This window comes from Bicyclus anynana, chromosome 7 (genome assembly GCF_947172395.1).
Source record: "Bicyclus anynana chromosome 7, ilBicAnyn1.1, whole genome shotgun sequence".
In the NCBI taxonomy this organism is placed as follows: Eukaryota; Metazoa; Arthropoda; class Insecta; order Lepidoptera; family Nymphalidae; genus Bicyclus; species Bicyclus anynana.
The window spans coordinates 5,495,140-5,512,577 of NC_069089.1; the positions used below are offsets into that span (position 1 = coordinate 5,495,140).

General features: G+C 36.4%; 2 protein-coding genes across 3 annotated transcripts in view; one reads left to right on the plus strand and one right to left on the minus strand.

The window, feature by feature from the left end:
* The first annotated feature begins 7,126 nt into the window (after positions 1–7,126).
* On the plus strand, positions 7,127–8,880 carry LOC112058151 (protein FAM32A). The gene is made up of 2 exons (XM_024098839.2): positions 7,127–7,484; positions 8,502–8,880. The coding sequence occupies exons 1-2, from the start codon at positions 7,275–7,277 to the stop codon at positions 8,622–8,624; spliced, it is 333 nt and encodes a 110-aa protein (XP_023954607.2). The 5' UTR covers positions 7,127–7,274; the 3' UTR covers positions 8,625–8,880.
* A 474-nt stretch (positions 8,881–9,354) lies between these two features.
* The window catches only part of LOC112058150 (uncharacterized), a 12,542-nt gene continuing 4,458 nt past the window's right edge, over positions 9,355–17,438 (minus strand). For both annotated transcript variants that reach the window (XM_052882687.1, XM_052882686.1), the window contains exons 6-10: positions 12,628–12,788; positions 12,302–12,406; positions 11,492–11,745; positions 10,712–10,931; positions 9,355–10,467 (exon numbers count right to left, since the gene is read on the minus strand). In XM_052882687.1, coding sequence (XP_052738647.1) covers positions 10,179–10,467; positions 10,712–10,931; positions 11,492–11,745; positions 12,302–12,406; positions 12,628–12,788 — 1,029 coding nt within the window. In that variant the 3' untranslated portion in view covers positions 9,355–10,178. The remainder of the gene's footprint in view (positions 10,468–10,711; positions 10,932–11,491; positions 11,746–12,301; positions 12,407–12,627; positions 12,789–17,438) is intronic.

Genomic DNA, 17,438 nt, shown 5'->3' on the forward strand with positions numbered 1-17,438 from the left:
AACCACTACCCAACCTACAATGTTATTATAAAAATATTAATTAATATATTCCGTAAAAACTTATACCTCAAAAGTTCAAACGCAGCAAAATGTCCAAATAATTTAGTGCGTTCAAGATTATAATAGTACTAGCTGACGCCACGCGGTTTAACCCGCGTGGTTCCCGTTCCCGTAGGAATATGGGGATAATATATAGTATTATTCCTATAGGTACCTATGGGATTTACCTATATAATATATAGTCCTCGATATCTAACACTGAAAGAATTTTTCAAATCGGACCAGTACTTCCTGAGATTAGCGCGTTCAATCAAACAAACAAACTCTTCAGCTTTATAATATTAGTATAGATATACGTATTAAAAATTCAAATGTAAGATAAATTACAACTTAATACAACTCGCTATAAAAGTTTCCACATTCTAAGTCATAAATCTGTGTTAGATAGGTACCCAAACACAATGTAACCCTAAACTTAGGCTCAGAAGTCCCAATTTACAGCATTATTGGAACAATGTCTAACTTGTTAAACGAACGATTTTGATTTTGATTTACATTTCTTATTGTAAATATACCTATTAGATATTGTTCATTTTAGAATTATGATTGGAGTATTCACCCTTGAAGCGAACAGCCTGTTTCATTGTCATTTCATTGTTGTTTGTCAACCAAGTGCTAAAAAAATTAGGAATCTGATACCTACATCGTTACTTTGTTAGTCGGATTCTCCATCAAAGCTTCTCTTAGTTTTAAAAGAAAACTTATTGAGGAACTAACACTAATAGCCTCAATAGCTCAACGGTAAAGCGGTCGGACTCATCACCGAAGGGTGGTGGTTCGATCCTCGCCCCGTTAGTCTATTGTCGTACCCATTCCTAGCACAGTCTTTCCCGACTAGTTGGAGGGCAATGGGAATATTGGTCATATTATAAAAGATATGGCAAATATTCTTTTTAAAAAACAAAACTTCGACACAACTTCGTGAAACAACTTCTACAATTCTACTTAATTTATCATTTTGTTGATTTACATTATAAGTAAAAAAACACTAACACTAAAATTAAATAAAGAACACTGTTATCAACTGCTCAGTTTCGCGTTAATCGTCCAAACACAATTACATCTGTTATTTAAAACTAAACTATTGGGCTCTCGGTGACACCCCCGATGTTTCTGGGCTCATTTAACCCCCTCGATCATAAAACGGAACAATAACTGGCTGGTCCAGGGGACCGCCGGGGGTCTGATTGCAGCCGTTTAACAGCCCCTCTTTAGGGCTAAATTGAAGGGATTTTGTATCGATTTTTGTTTTCACTTGGTTAGCTTCTTGTAGTAGAAAAATAATTTTGACGTGGATTTTCTCAAATTTTTGTTTTTTTTTTTATTCTTTACAAGTTAGTCCTTGACTACAATCTTACCTGATTGTAAGTGATGATGCAATCTAAGATGGAAGCGGGCTAACTTGTTAGGAGTAGGATGAAAATCCACACCTCTTTCGGGTTCTACACGACCTCTAATCGCTTGGTCTTGGATGTCTTTGCCGGTAAATGGAAATTCTTGTGAACTCATCAATATCAGCCTAGGTACACTACAGGGTCAGGCCTCCCTCCATATAGGAGAGGGGATATGGAGCTCAGACCCACCACGCTTCTTTAATGTGGGTTTGCGGGTTTAGGGCACTATCAAAATGTTAACGATAACGACCAGGTGCGACGACTTAACGTGCTCTTCGACGCGCTCCGGGCAGATTTTTTTTACAAAAAAAACACTAGAAGAAAGAAAAACTCAGTGACTAAAACCCGCCCCAGAACTCGAATCCAGGACCTCGTGATTTTACTAGGTATAGTTAAGCAAAAAGAACAATTCAGAGAAGATAGCTAGGCCTTATTGATGGCAAGTCGTTTTTCTTGCGGCAAACTTTGTTGATCCCATAATCCTCTTCGGTAGACGGCGAAAATTTCATAAATCAATCAAACTTTCAAAAGAAAGATCATAACTCGCGCGCAACGAGTGTTCTGGAAAACTTAAATTACTCTTTTTCCGCATTAGGTACGAGTGCGAAAAATCTTCTTGACGGGCTGAGAAATTGATGGTGTCGAAAAAACTGGCAAAGTCTAAATCCGGCGAACTTTTTACGTCAACCGAGTTTCACTTAAACGAGTTTCTACATCCATTTGGAAGTTGGTCGTATACGACGGGCTGACAAATTTTAATGAACCTAAGCGGCCCGCTAATGTCTGCGACTTGCGTAATGGGAAAACTTCACTGCCTCCACCCACCGTTTTAGAACGAAGTCCCCTGAGGATTTATACCTTACATTCGTAGACAGGTAGCTACATACCCAAAAAGTTGCTATTGTATTCGAGCATATTCACAAAAGTCAAAGAAATTACCTTCGTAGGTACTTAAGGCATTATTCGAATCACATGAAACATTAGACAATAATTGTCTAATGTTTCATGTGTTTCGAATAATGCCTAAAGTACATGAATGAATATGAATTATTCATTTAATCACCCATCAATAATATTATTTAATGCATATCTATCACTAGCTATGGGCCTTATTAGAAGGCTTAAAGTCACTCAGCAGGCGATGGCGCGAGCTATAGATACTTGGAGTTACTCTGCGTGTCCAAACCAAAGTCACTCACATAGCTCAGCGAGTCGCGAAATTGAAGTTGCAATTGACAGGCCACATAGTTCGAAGAGCCGATGGACGTTAGGATCCTAGGGTGTTGGAATGGCGACCCCGCACGAGAAAGCGCAATGTTGGTCGACCCCCCCACTAGGTTGACCGAGCGGGTTGCAGGGAGCTGCTAGATGCTGGCAGGTCGAAACCGTTATGCTTGGAGGTCCATGAAAGAGGCCTATGTCCAGCAGAAGACGTCTATCGGCTGATAATGACGATGATGATGATGATCTGTCGAGAAGGTACCTACTGATGTCTATCTAACCATACTTACGTACATGCGTACTGAGATATGCAGTTTACGATGAACATAAATACACGAAGTAAAGCAGAAACGTCTGCTTTTATGTAATGAATTTCAGTTTATTATATTATTTATTTTCCTATTAAAAAGTTTTAGAGCTTTGATAAAAGAGCAATTCACTCGGAGATCGCTCTAAATTTTTAAATTCTCACAATTCACAAGTCATAGATTTGACATCCAATACTCCCTTCGACAATAAAATGCGCAATCATTTCGACGTGTGCCATTTCAACTCTTTCATCGTCGAGTATACATTACATTATAAATTTAGTGTTTCTATGACCAGCGAAAAAACGTAGGGACCACATGATTGTGATTTAAACAGCCGACCCCAGCTAAAGGCGGCGTCGGAGTCATCCATCATACGCTTTACATATGTTTGAATAAAGCTCGTGGGAAAACGATTTCCTCTCAGAAGTTAAAGCGGCATTCTGCAACCGAGTAGGGTGACCACCGCTTTGTGCGCGTGACCTTTGGCCGACCGTAATTAGGCGCCTTTTGTTTTGTTTGTGCTGTCAGTCGTCCTAGATTGGACTATTGTTTTCTGTGCGCGTCGCTTTAGGTTGTGTAACGAGTTTATTATATTCGTACCACCAAGCTTTGTATATTATTTTATTATTTACACTAGCTAAACGGCAAGCGTAGTTTTGCCTTATAAATTTTGTGGTGCAAAAATAGATTACAACCTATTCTCTTATATTCCTATCTTTATATAAAATTACATCTAAATCGATCGAACCGTTTCGGAGGAGTATGACAACTAACATTGGGGCACGAGAATTTTTATTCTACCTATATAAAATATTCGTATAGTTACATAGGAAGACTAGATTGTACCTAATCTAATGATGTACCAAATTGGTACTGTACACCAGAAAAAAAAGAACAGTGTTAGAAGATGATTACTTTGGTGATTAAAGTTTAACTAATTGTAATTTATACAAAACAGCCGTGTTTGAACTACGTACATGTTTTTTTTATAGTAACAATTTGTTGGAACAATGTCATGGTGTACGAGTAGAAAATCACCATCTAGCGCCTAACATGTAGTTGTGGGCTTATGGTGGTTGGATATCAAATTGTATAATATTAAAAAGTAAAACTCGCTTGTACAAAAAAAAAATTTAAACAGCAAATATTTCTTTAAATATGACACAACTAAGCATGCCTTTTTTAAATGTTTCATAAAGACAATTTGTATTGAGACTGCATTTTATTCCCGTCAGTCCTAAACTATAACCGCATCATGGTGCGCGCATTACAAATAGCGGATTAGGGCAGTTTAGCAAACAAGGCGTCACTGGCGTGTGCCGGCGCCCTTACAGCTAATGCCATATTAATGTCTATTAGAAGCCGCCCTTTGTTCTGGCCCAGAGTCGACGATTTATTCAGATTTATTAAACTAATCCGACGTGCTAAGCCGCTGGCTTTCGCACGAGACGCCAATCCAAACAAAAGTCAAGTATTGCGATTGTATGATTGTACCCGTAAATAAACACTAGTTGTTAATGTGTAGTAATTCAGGAATGGTAAGTGTTTCTTGCATGCTAATATTAAGTTTCATTTTGAATTCTATATTGCCACAGAAAGCGTTAGCTTTTAGCGATGTCTGTCCTATATATATTGCATAGCAAATATTCTGCAGGTAGGTACCTACCGCACCTTGTAACTCCAATATGTCACGTCATTACCTTAAAGGAAGAGGTGTCAAATTGTACGTCATGTAATAGATAGGCAGGTACAATTAGTCTGTTTTTAATTATACGCATGGTCGATATGTAAATAATAATAAGTTCACCGTTAATATTTTCTGATAATAACCTATGGCAGCGCCTGTACAATTCGAAGAGCAATTACTTTGCTTTGGAAGAGGAACCTATAGCGCGGAACATGCAACCAAATCTGATTATATGCATAGAATCTGAGTAGATTTTATTGTAATAATATATAGGCTCTACAAAGCTACACAGTCTCATTCGCCTAAAACTATCTCGTAAACTATCTAATATAACCTTCCGCAATAGTTGGACTAGGTAACCTTTAGCAATCCGTCGAATAGTTTTTACTTTTTACGTGACTGTGCAACAAACATTCAATCTTTCGCTTAATAGTACTCGTATGTTCAGGAATACGATATACTGATATAGTTAACATCAACCGAATGTTATCTGTAACAGATTCCACAAAACAATCTCATTACCGTTTCACTTTCCACTTCCTGCCCATTCGTGTGCAATCTGTAGTGTGCAAATCCGTTAATCTCATTTTGGCGGGTAGTCAGGGCGCACGCGGCGCCACGTGGCGGCAAATCAAACTAATCTGGAGCCCGTACGCGACGGCGGGCGGAGCGCGTGCGCGGCGTAGATAAGGCCAAGAAACGCCATTCATCCTCGGTTCTTTTGTCGTGAACAATCACATATTTATTTATGATATTTGCTACAAGTAACCTGCCACCCTACGCGTTAATGCCCCCGGCTTAGTTAACTGAAGCGTTCCTATTGTTTGGTGTAACGTAACTTTGATAAAATTGTTATTAAAATCTTCAGTAGTAATTTTCCTATGAAGTTGTATATTCTATTTATTAGAACGAACGTAAATTAATTTTAGTCGTAATCGGCCTCAGTAGGTACACGACTTACGTAGTACTAGTAGACCAGGTGCTGTGAGGTAATGAGTAGGTATGCATAATTCGAGGACCGCGTTATGTTTCAAACTCAGAAAAGTATGCTGATTAAATATTTGCTTTCGACGATTATAGGGTTAATAGCCGTTTCTATATAACCGTTTAGAACTACTTTTTCCCATTCCCTGTTGTATTCCCTGGATAAAATTTTACTAAAGCAAAATATTACAAGAAAATTTAACTGTTCCTGGATTGAATTCCGAAATTTCTACAATCACATTATTTTTAATGTTTGTCTGCTAGTACAAATAACATCACATCACATCAAACTAATATTATAAAGGCGAAAGTTTGTGTGTAAGTGTGTATGTTTGTACCTCCTTTGCGCTGCGACTACTACAATTTGGCTGAAATTTGGAATGGAAATAGTATTTACTCTGGATTAACACATAGTGCTACTTTTCATTAAGGAAAAAAATCATAGGTCCCCGGGATTGGTAAAAAACTTAATTCCACGCGGACGAAATCACGGGCGTCCGCTAGTATTTTATAAATGCAGTTTGAAAAAGGAAGGACTTGTCTCACAAATTTTAAACATCTATTTAACCAACCCTTTTCTATTTTTATAGTAGCAACATGAAGTATCCTATATCATTTTAAGCAAGTATTTGCTCAAATTGTGTATGTTTCATTTGAATTCATTAAGTAGTATCGGTCAGTTGATTTTACGCGAAGAGTAGGTATTCATCATAGATATGCTTAAAATATTTATTATTATCGTCAATAGTCAAAACGAATAACAAGCTGACGGTACGCTGTGTTCGACATTATTATGTTTTTAGTTTTTGTGACCGTTTTTTTAAATTACGTTGTTTTATTCTTTGAAACATTACCCTTCTTCTGACGCAGTTGGGTAATAAAGGAATAAAGTTAATTTATGGTTAATTAAGGGAAAATGCTGGAACCCGAAGCTAAGTAAATTCATTTCTCTATGGTAGTAGGAATGTCAAACTCAAATGTCAATTTGACAATTTTGTGGCTGTGTGACGCAGGGTTCCCAACTTAGGGGTTTTCCCCCCAGATTTAGGGGGCAAATAAGTGAAATGGGATTTTTTAGGTGTCTGAAATTTTTAGGGATTTTCAGGGATTTTTTGGCTCTTTAATATTTTTAAATTGATGATAATTTTAATATTTCTTTCTTGGCCTAGCGACTTATAACGACATATAATACGTTATTCTACAACCACTCTGAGGCAATTGGAGGCAATTTTCATCGAATAAAAAAAATTGGTATATTTGTTCATTGTCAACATGTATGGATTTCAAAAAATCTAAATCTTAAGATAAAGACATAGTATTTTGTCTGTATTAAATATAGACTAATTACTAAACTAAGCATATTATTTTTAAATTATTATGAATTTATATTTTTTAGGGGGACAACTCAATAATTAAGGCGATTTTAGGGGTTTTTGACACCAACTTTAGAGATAAATATTTTGGAGAGTTGGTAACACTGGTGTGATGTCGTCCGTCGTCGTCAATAAAAACTAAAAAGTAAAAACAAGCTTTTTGTTATAAAACTATTTTTTTACAAAAACGAGAATATAACTTCGTTTTTATTACACTGATACTGTGTTAATATTATATTATACAATGGTGGAGGAAGATGAATACGCTTGTGTTAATAGAGCACAATTAAAAATCAAGGACAACTCTGGAATAAAGAAGAAAAAGAAGAAGAAGACAAACAAAGAAACGGAGAAAATAATTGAGGAGGAAGTAAAGCAACAAATCAAGCAACAAGCAAACACGGAAACTAAGACAAAAGCAGAATTGGCGTTCTTGAAGATGCAGGAGAAAATGGTATTGTTATTTGTTGAACATTTGTAATATACAGCTTGTATTGTGCAACTGTTTAGTTCATTTTGTAAGTAGCGACACGGCCCTAAAGAAAGAAGTCTGGATGAGGAAGGCATAGGATTGTGTGTGTTAGCATGCGCTCAGAATGGCCTATGTCCAGCAGTGGATGGATGCAGGCTGATGATGACAAGTCCCAGCTTCGAATGAGTGCTATATAGATATCACTATTATGATTAATCTATACTACAGTATATCATATCCTGTGCCTTCTGATCTCCAACCAGGATAAAATTTGTTGGCCTCCGTGGCGCAGTGGTATGCATAACGATAGATTTACATAACCGAGATCCTACATTCGGTCTTGGCTGGGCCATTTGAGATTTTCTTAATTGGTCCAGGTTTCGGCTGTGACTAGTAACTACCCTGCCGACAAAGACATATCGCCAAGAGATTTAGCATTCTGGTGCGATGTTGTGTAGAAACAAAAAGGGTGTGTGGATTCATCCTCCTCCTTTAGCTTCCATCTTAGATTGCATCATCACTTACCATCATGTGAGATTGTAGTCTAACTTGTAAAGATTAAAGAAAAAAAAGAAATGTATGGCCAGAAAGTCACTCTGCCTCCACATTTCAAATCTGATATATTGTACTTTAATATGTATGAATTTTATATACATATAAACCCTCAGCTTGAATCACTATCTATTGCTAAACACTGCATTATAATCTAACATCCATTGAATAGTTTAAAAAGTATAAGCAACTTCCTAGTAGAAACTCTTCCTTAGGTTTTATTGATTATTGCATGTTTTTAAATCACATAGATCTCAGCAATTTTAAACTATATTTTCTTAGTTGACTTAGATCAGGTTGGCTTTAATTTTCACCAAAATCATAAAGACAATTCTGACAAAAACATCAGAATCAATCTTTGAATTGTAGTTAAACAATAAAATAGGAAATAATGCATTTAGCAATATTTTTAGATTGTGTAATAATTTTTACTTTAATAATTTTCAGAAAAAGCAAAGAATCCAACAAAAGGCAGAAATGACTCATAAACAGCGAGTTGAGAAGTTTAACCAACACCTGGACAGCCTTACAGAACACTTTGATATACCTAAAGTGTCCTGGACGAAATAGTTTAAAACAATTTTAAGTTATGATATAAGTTTGTAATAAGATTAGAATAAAAACTGTCATCATAACAAACTGTTCCCTATTGTTTCTAATCTGAAATTCATTGTATTGTTGCATAATCATTGTGTTATGCAAAATCAACTGCCATAAAATTGGAAGTGTTCATTTTAAGACAATAATTTTCTTTGCGTATTTTAATATAGACAATTTTTGCCACTAAATATTCAAGAATGAATAAAGAGCTTTTGTTATGAATGTGTATGAAAATAAAGGGCCGTCGGCCAATCTAACACTAATGTCTATGTTGTGTGTAGGCATAGAAACTTTGTGACTGGTTAGTATGAGATCTGACATAAGGAATATATCTCTTATTTATTTGGGATAAGATATAAATGATAGAAAATATTCACATTGACACATTGCAAATAGGTTGCCTAATGAAACTGTGGCCAAACACATTTTTCATAGAAACCATGATCTAGATCAAAGGCAACTTAATGCAGTAAAATTAAGCATAAAATATGTTTTCATTTTACATATTAGACAACTAAATAAGTAAACAGGTGAGAGTATATATTCTTTATGCCAGATCTTAGACCAGGTCCCTGAACTATAAACTATAAACTCTTTGAGTTGTCTAAAATTGTTTTCCTTTTACTATTCTGCATGAATCATAATAAAGCAAATATGGATTAGAGTTCTATAAACAAAGGACTAAAGAAACAAACATAACAATTCTTGTAAATGGTATAATATTATAATAATGATTTAAAATATAAATTAAGTGTTTCATTGGACGGATTCACATTAACAAATATTATAAGATCATCATTGACAGTCATAAGAATATTGCAAAAATATACATTTCACTTAAAACAAAACCTAATAAGGCACACTTATTGTAAACCCAAGTATTTAATAATACTCAAATGTTGCTTCTATAAACTATGAAATAATAATGATATACTACTAGCTTGCCTATTATTTTGAGATTTCTTCATTACTATGTACTACATTCATCATATACTACAATATTCATTCATATTACACAGAACTCTAAGTAAGTAACTTTGCATAATACTACATGACACACTGTGAAACTTCATAGTATGAATGAAATTAAAGCTACAAAATAAAATGTTGAAATGTCCTCAACTAGATGTTCTGTCATATTTTATTTAACTATTTCTAAATTAAACTAATTAGTTCAAATCTTTAATTAATATAGAAAAGATATTCTGAGTAAAATATTTCATGATGGTAAATTTGTCTTCTGTTTTGTCACAATAAACATTTGTCAATATTGTAGAAGCATATTCATTTATATTAAAAAGTCACTAGAAATTGGAAAACCAATGTGGCCTGTATTAAATGATCCAGGATATTATTGTGTGTGCAGCTCATATAGCCTATATTTACACAAAGAGTTATATGTCCCACTAGCAATACATATACACAATATTATTGAAAATATGATCTTTATTGCCAATATTGTTGTGTAAATGTGGGGGGAACTATACAATATCAGAAACATAAGTTTCCACTAAAGTAGCAGCTTCAATGCAGTAGAAATCTGATTAAAACTAACAACAGCACTGGTATAAAAACGTCTATCCTAGTCGCACTATTGCTTCTCCAAAAAGAGTAAGTGAATGAGAAGACTTTTATAAAGTTCTCTTTAGTCGACCAGGGGTCACTGCCGTCATCAAAATGCATCGGACATTGATCCCTCTCCCTTTCGTATTCCTCCATTTCTACGGCAACTGCAGCGCCTTCTGTGTAGTTCCATGACGTCACATCCTGTTTCAAATCGCAATATGGACCCAAAGCTTGAGACATAAGAACCCTGAAAATAAATTTCATTAGATATATGAAAATGTTTTATAGATCATTATGTGAAAATACAGATTTACTGTATGAAGAAATTATGATTAAGTATTAGCATTTAACTTTAAGTTGTACTAAAAGTGCATAATAAATTCAAGTAACTAATTAGCAAATTTTAACTTGGCAATGCTAGTTAGTAATTTAATTTCCAACCTTAAGTTAACTTATACTAATCTTAGTTATATGTAAAACTTTAAAAATACCTATTTAAATCAGCCCTCTGATACACCCAACATCTATATTTGGAGAAAGGATCTAACTCGTCATAAGTAATGAGGTAAGACTTGAGGTTCTCCTTCCAATAGCCAATACATTTCATCCTGTAATCTGGGTCACTGTAGATATCCACTGGCCTGCCCAAATAGTCCACAGACAGACAATAGTTTTCCTTTATCTGTATTGTTTTCTGATCAACATCACACACTGAAAGATTAAATTCATCATCATCATTGTCAACCCATATTGCTCACTGCTGAGCTCGAGACTCCTCTCAGAATGAAAAGGGTTAGGTTAGGTCCACCACACTGGCCCAATGCAGATTGGCAGACTTCACACACACAGAGAATTTATAAAATTTTCTGGTATGCAGGTTTCCCCACGATGTCTTCCTTCACCGTTTGAGACACGTAATATTTAATTTCTTAAAATGCACACAACTGAAAAGTTGGAGATGCATACCCGGACCGGATTCGAACCCACGCCTTCCAGAATCGGAGTCAGAGGTCAAATACACAGGCCTATCACGGTTTATCCAAAAAAAAAAAATTGTGCCATTTCAAACACTTCTAAGTTATAATGTAAATCAAATGCTGTGAGTATTTTTAAATTTTTGATTAAAACACTTGAGATTTTATTTGTTTATGAAATGATCAGTTTTGTAAACAAACTCTTCAGCTTTATAATTTTAGTATAGATATGTTAAATTTAATTATAACTTCTTCACTTTACGTTTAAACATATAACAGATACATATAATATAGTACCTGAGAAATCACTTATATTCCATTTACAGTACAGGTTTGGACGGGGACTGAGAGTTACACCTCCAAGGATCCTAGTCTCAAATCTGACATCTCCTCTCTGTGTAAAGTTAAACTTTCCAGCGACGGGACAACGAATGGGCGATGGATCTTTCTTGAGGAATATATCGTAACGCCATTGCTGTTTATTGGGGAACTGCACCCATGAGCACACTGTGTGGAAATTGCTCTGTATCATGGCTAGGCCTTTCCGGTACCTGAAATATTCATATAAACTCATTTTCAAAGTTAAAGTCAAAGTTCATTTATTTCAATTGGGCTTAGGTTACAAATACTTTAGAAACGTCAGGTAATAATTGTCCTGCAACGGGAGGGTTGATTTTTTTTTTATAAATTTTAAATAATGTTCTATATTATATTTTTATTGACATTGTTAAAAATTAAAAAAAAGGATAAACAAATAAATAAGAGAGATATTATTAGACAATGTTGATAATAATTAGTTGAAAACTTAAAATTTAAGTTACTTAATAGTGGGTTGGGTTAATGGCAATAAAATGATTTTGTTTTTGTGAGCTTTTTTTTTAAATTCATTACTATTGTGCAATCAGCTGCAACAGCTTTAAGCAAATTGCTTGTGGGTACTACATGGCATGTGTAGCTGACCTTCCATTGAAGGCCATGCTAATTTATTTTATTTGTTAATTTTTGTATTTCATTTGTACATTTGTACATTCTTATTATTTTGATTTTTTTTTTTATTTTTGTAAGCTAATACATATTAGTATTATGATACGCATGTTTGTCACTAACCTTATAACATTGTGATGCTGGGGCACAAAATCGAAACACACATAATCCTTTTGACAACCGTCGACAGTAAGGCGGGCCATCATCACTCTTGAATCGCGTTGCTCTCTGAAAGACAATTAAATAGCTTTGCTGCATCTAACTACAATAAATAATATGTTGGTATGCTCACATTTCTTTTTCAATCCTTCTATCCCCAATAAGTTCTTTTCTGTATACCTCTAACAATGTCTATGCATATGATGATCAGTTGGTAGTAATACCGTAAGTAAAAACAATTTTTATAATATTAGTAAGGATTTCAGTGTCGATTTAAAAAAATATATTACCTGCAAACATAAATAGTGCGCCTATACCGTCCCTCATCTGGATAGTACGTTTCAATGATGTGTGTCTCGTTGATGAACACATCGGCATCTATGTTGGCCGTGTTGATCCATTCACCTGAGAAATTTTGTGGCAATCGACATCCTGGCTCTACTACTTCTGCCTGAAACATACATTATTTATCTTGGATGTTCCTTGTTCCTGTTATCCACAAAGATTGGACTATTAATCACGTATATGGACATAAGCGTATTGTACTTAATGCAAATTTTTACAAACATCAGTATTTTTACAGGAAATAATTCAAAAAAAACCCCAAGTCTCTCCCCTACTAGATTATTATTAGGTACCTATACTACAGCCTTTCTTGATGAACACTGTTTACCGACAAAAAAAAAAATTAGGGTATAAATAACTAGTCATTTCACACCTAATAATAATTATAATTAACTTCTTATTAAATTTTTTTTTTTTTTTTTTTTGATGGGGTCGATCCTCATTAGGAGTCGGCGCTCATTTGGTGCGTCCTGTTTTTTAAATGTCCAGGTCGAGTATGCGTTTACGTTTAAGACGCCTCGGACAGTCATCAGTCAAGAGTCTGTTTGCTAAGCTATTAGGATGAATAAGGAGTCGCTTCTTGTATCTTTTGGCTAGCCCCCTAACTTCGTCCTTTACTGTGCAAATTTGCAAATTATGATGTAGTTCCTCATTCGTGATAAACCACGGCGAGTTGGCGATAGTACGTAGTATTTTATTTTGCATTCTTTGCAGGATATTTAGGCTAGTGTCGCATGCACTACCCCACAGTTGAGCGCCATAGGCCCAGGCCGGCTTCAAGATGCACGTGTATATAAGCAGCTTGTTGTCAACGGACAGCTTAGAGTTTCTGCCTAAAAGCCAGTGGAATGTTTTAAATCTGATATTCAGCTCTTCTCTTTTAGTTTTTATATGCTTTTTCCACGTGAGTCTGCGGTCTAGATATAGGCCTAAGTATTTGACGTGTTCATTGTGAGGCAAAGTGTTGTTATCTAGATGGACCGGCGGACAATCTCCTGTTCTTAAAGCAAACGTGACCTGAACAGATTTATTGGCGCTTGTCTTAATCCTCCAATTCCGCAGCCATGTTGCAACCTGATCAAGACCTGTTTGCAGCAGTGCTGATGCTGAAGTAGCATTTTTATGGCTTGCTAATATAGCTGTGTCGTCGGCAAATGTTGCTGTTGTAATATTTGATAGAGTCGGTAGGTCGGCTGTGTATATTGTATATAGAGTAGGCCCCAAAACAGATCCCTGCGGCACACCAGCGCTAATATTGAAAAACGAAGATGTTGTGTCTTTTTCTTTTACTTGAAAAATTCTATCAGACAGATAGGAGGAGAGAAGTGGTATGTAGCTATGTGGTAGCACTGATTTGAGTTTGCACAAAAGTCCTTTGTGCCAGACCTTATCGAATGCCTGCTGAATGTCCAAGAAAGCAGAAGCACAATATTCTTTATGTTCTAGGGATTTTCGAATTTTATCGCACACTCGATGGACTTGTTCTACTGTCGAATGATGCTGTCTAAAGCCAAATTGATGAGGAGGAATCAAGTTGTTTTCATTTAGAATTGGTATTAATCTTTCCAGAAGGGCTTTCTCGAATAGCTTTGACAAGGTTGGTAATAAGCTTATGGGTCGATAAGATTTGATGTCATGTGGTGGTTTCCCCGCTTTGTGAATCATCAGTATCTGAGACACCTTCCATATTCTCGGAAAATATTGTGTTCTCAGAATACCGTTAAATAGGTATGATAGAAAAACTAATGCTTTCTTGGGTAGCTCTATCAAGACCTCTTTTGTGATTAAGTCAAACCCGGGTGCCTTCTTGTTGTCTAATTCTCTAATTAGTCGTGCTATTTCACGAGGTGAAACCGATTTTGGAGGAACATTTAGCTGATAGGGAGCATTTACAGTTGATTCTACAGAGTCCTCAAAGTAGCTGTTGTTCCCAGATTCATTCGGGGTGAATACTAATGCAAGGTGTTCAGCAAAAGCATTCACTTTCTCTTGGCAGCTCCTGGCCCAGGTTCCATTTTCTAGTTTTAGAGGTGGTTTCACTTGTATCGGCCTGCTTATTGTGTTAGTCAGCTTCCACAGGGAGTAATCAGAGCCAGAAGTTGGGGAGGCTAATAACAGTTTTTGGTTTACGGTACTATCTTCTATTTCCTGTAGCATATCCTTTAGCTCTTTACATGCTAGGTTAAAAGCTCTTGTCAGAGTAATGTCTGCTGGTATGCCAAACGCGTCTCAACCTTCGTTTTTCCAAGATTTTTATTTTAACTTGCATGGGGATATTTGAGGATTCCGGATCATTATTTACAGGAGGTGTGCTACTCCAGCAAGCTTCCTGTATTAGATTAGTTATATGAAGAGTAGCATTTTCGACGTCTTCCGGCGTTTTTAATGCAGTATCTAATTTGATTCGTGGCTCTAAGACCTCCCGAAAGCAGTTCCAATCTGTATGTCGGTTGAAAAGACTTTCAGGTTTTTCAATGTGAATAATGGTAGTGCTTACAGTTAGCAATACAGGGGTGTGGTCAGAAGAGCTATCATAGCAGGAATCGACTTTAAAATTGTGTTGAGACAGCCCTTTTACGAAAAAGAAATCGAGAAGATCGGGTATTTTATTCCTGTCTGTTGGCCAGTATGTTGGTTCGCCTGTGGAGATAGGTAATAAATTATTAGAAGTCATAGCTAGGTTTAGTTGTCTGCCTCTTGTTGTTGTCAGTCTTGAACCCCAGTAGGTGTGTTTTGAGTTCCAGTCACCGCCAGCTACAAAACGATCACCAAAAGTCGAGAAAAGCTCTGAAAACATGGCTGCACTAATGTTATATTTTGGTGGGCAATAGACAGAAGCCAAGTTGAAGAATCCACATTTATCTCTCACAGACACAATAGTAGCTTGAGTATGGCTTAACTGGTAGTTGGGGAGGCTATGGTGTTTTATAGAGCTTCTGATTATAATAGCTGTGCCACCATGAGCTGTGCCATCGGGGTGATTGGTTAGGTATGTACTAAATCCATCAAATTTAATGCAGCTGTTATTAGTACAATGCGTTTCAGTAATAAGTAGGGCGTCAAGTTTGTGAAGTTTTAACAATAACTCTGCCTCTTCTTTGTTTGGACTTAGGCCATTGATGTTCCAAGTAGCAATTCTTAAACCTATTTTTGGGCTAATTTATCTACAAGCGTTGTGATGAGGCTCATTAGAGTACTCATTTGTTGTAAGATGAGATCAAATTTTTCACTTTGCTTAATGAGAATTTGTTCTAAGTTAAAGCTTAAGCGATCATCGTATGTTGTTTGAGGTTCTTGAGATTTTTGTTTGTTTTTGGTTTTGACGGCTTCTGCATAATCCATCCTGAGTTTTGATGATTTTGGTTGTTCAGAATTCTGCCCTTCCGACCTTTTATTAGAAGAGTTTATTGGTTTTCTGGATGGCTGTTTGGTTGACCTCCTAGCTAGAATTTCTTTATAAACCTCACATCCTTTATAGTTGGCAGGATGTGATCCAAGACACAAAGCACATTTTGCAGGAGTATTTCTGTCGCGTTTGGGGCATTCTGATGTTTTATGCGATTGGGCACACTTGACGCAGCGAAATGGTCTCATACAGTAGTTTTTGGAGTGGCCATATTGCTGACAACGTTGACACTGTACGATCGTTTTACTTTTTCTAGGGTCTTCAATTTTGACAGACTGATGGTAAATGTACTTAATGTCTTTAACAAGTCGATTGTTAGCATGGGGAAGGAGATTCACAAAGAAAGTAGATGTGGGTTTCTTTTCTGGGCCATATCTGGCATTAATTATTTCACCAGATACTGTATTTCCCGTTTTCTCTATTTCCTCTTTTATAACCTGAATTGGTGTGGTATGGTGCAGATTTCTAATCACGAGCCTGCAGCATCTGTTATCTTTTCTGTTGAACGTATGACCAATTAGTCCTTGCTCTCTTATTACGGTAATGATTTTCTTGTATGTGTCTACATCACCAGAATGAACTCTTAGCTGGTTTTTGTTTACAATTTTGTAAGAAAATTGTTCTTTCTCAGCTACAGTTTTTAAGAGATCGGTTAACATATTTAAATCCTCAATCCCATATAGAATTATTGGAGGTGGTTTATTTAATCTGACTGTGCTTGGAGCCGCAGTTTCCTCAGGAGAATCAACATCCAGATCAGAGAATTGGTTGGAGGTTTTAACAGGATCTGGTGAGGGGCTTAACAATTTCCTTTTTTTAGAGTTCCTATTAATGGGCACTCTTTGCCAAGATGGAGGTTGGTTTTCCAAATCTGGGGTGGGTTCCGACCTTGATGGTGGTTCCTCCGGCTGACTGTTTCCAACCGAGGAGGATTGTGGCCTGGATATAAATAAGCTTGGGTGAAACGCTTGCTGTACAAGCTTTTTGGTGGTGTTACTGCTGTTACTTGGGCCCACAGTGCTGGTCTTAGAGGGTGAACTATCTTTTTGCCATTGGTGGGTCTTCTGTATTTTCTTCGTAGTTGTTGGTGGAGTCCTCTGCAAGCCTCTTCTTTTAAAAGGGTCTTCTTTTTCTTCTTCATGTTCTTTCTTCTTGTTTACGTTTTCTCTTCTGTCTTCCAGTGACAATTTGGGTGAGCGGACTTTGCCCCCCCCAGAATACGCGGGGCAGACAGACGAATCTGTGAGGGATTCTCCTTCCGCAATGCGGTCGGTACCCTCCTGGGGTAGTTTATAAACCTTGTTTTGATCCGCCATCCAAATTTTCCCCAAGTTTCCCCCCCTGTTTGGC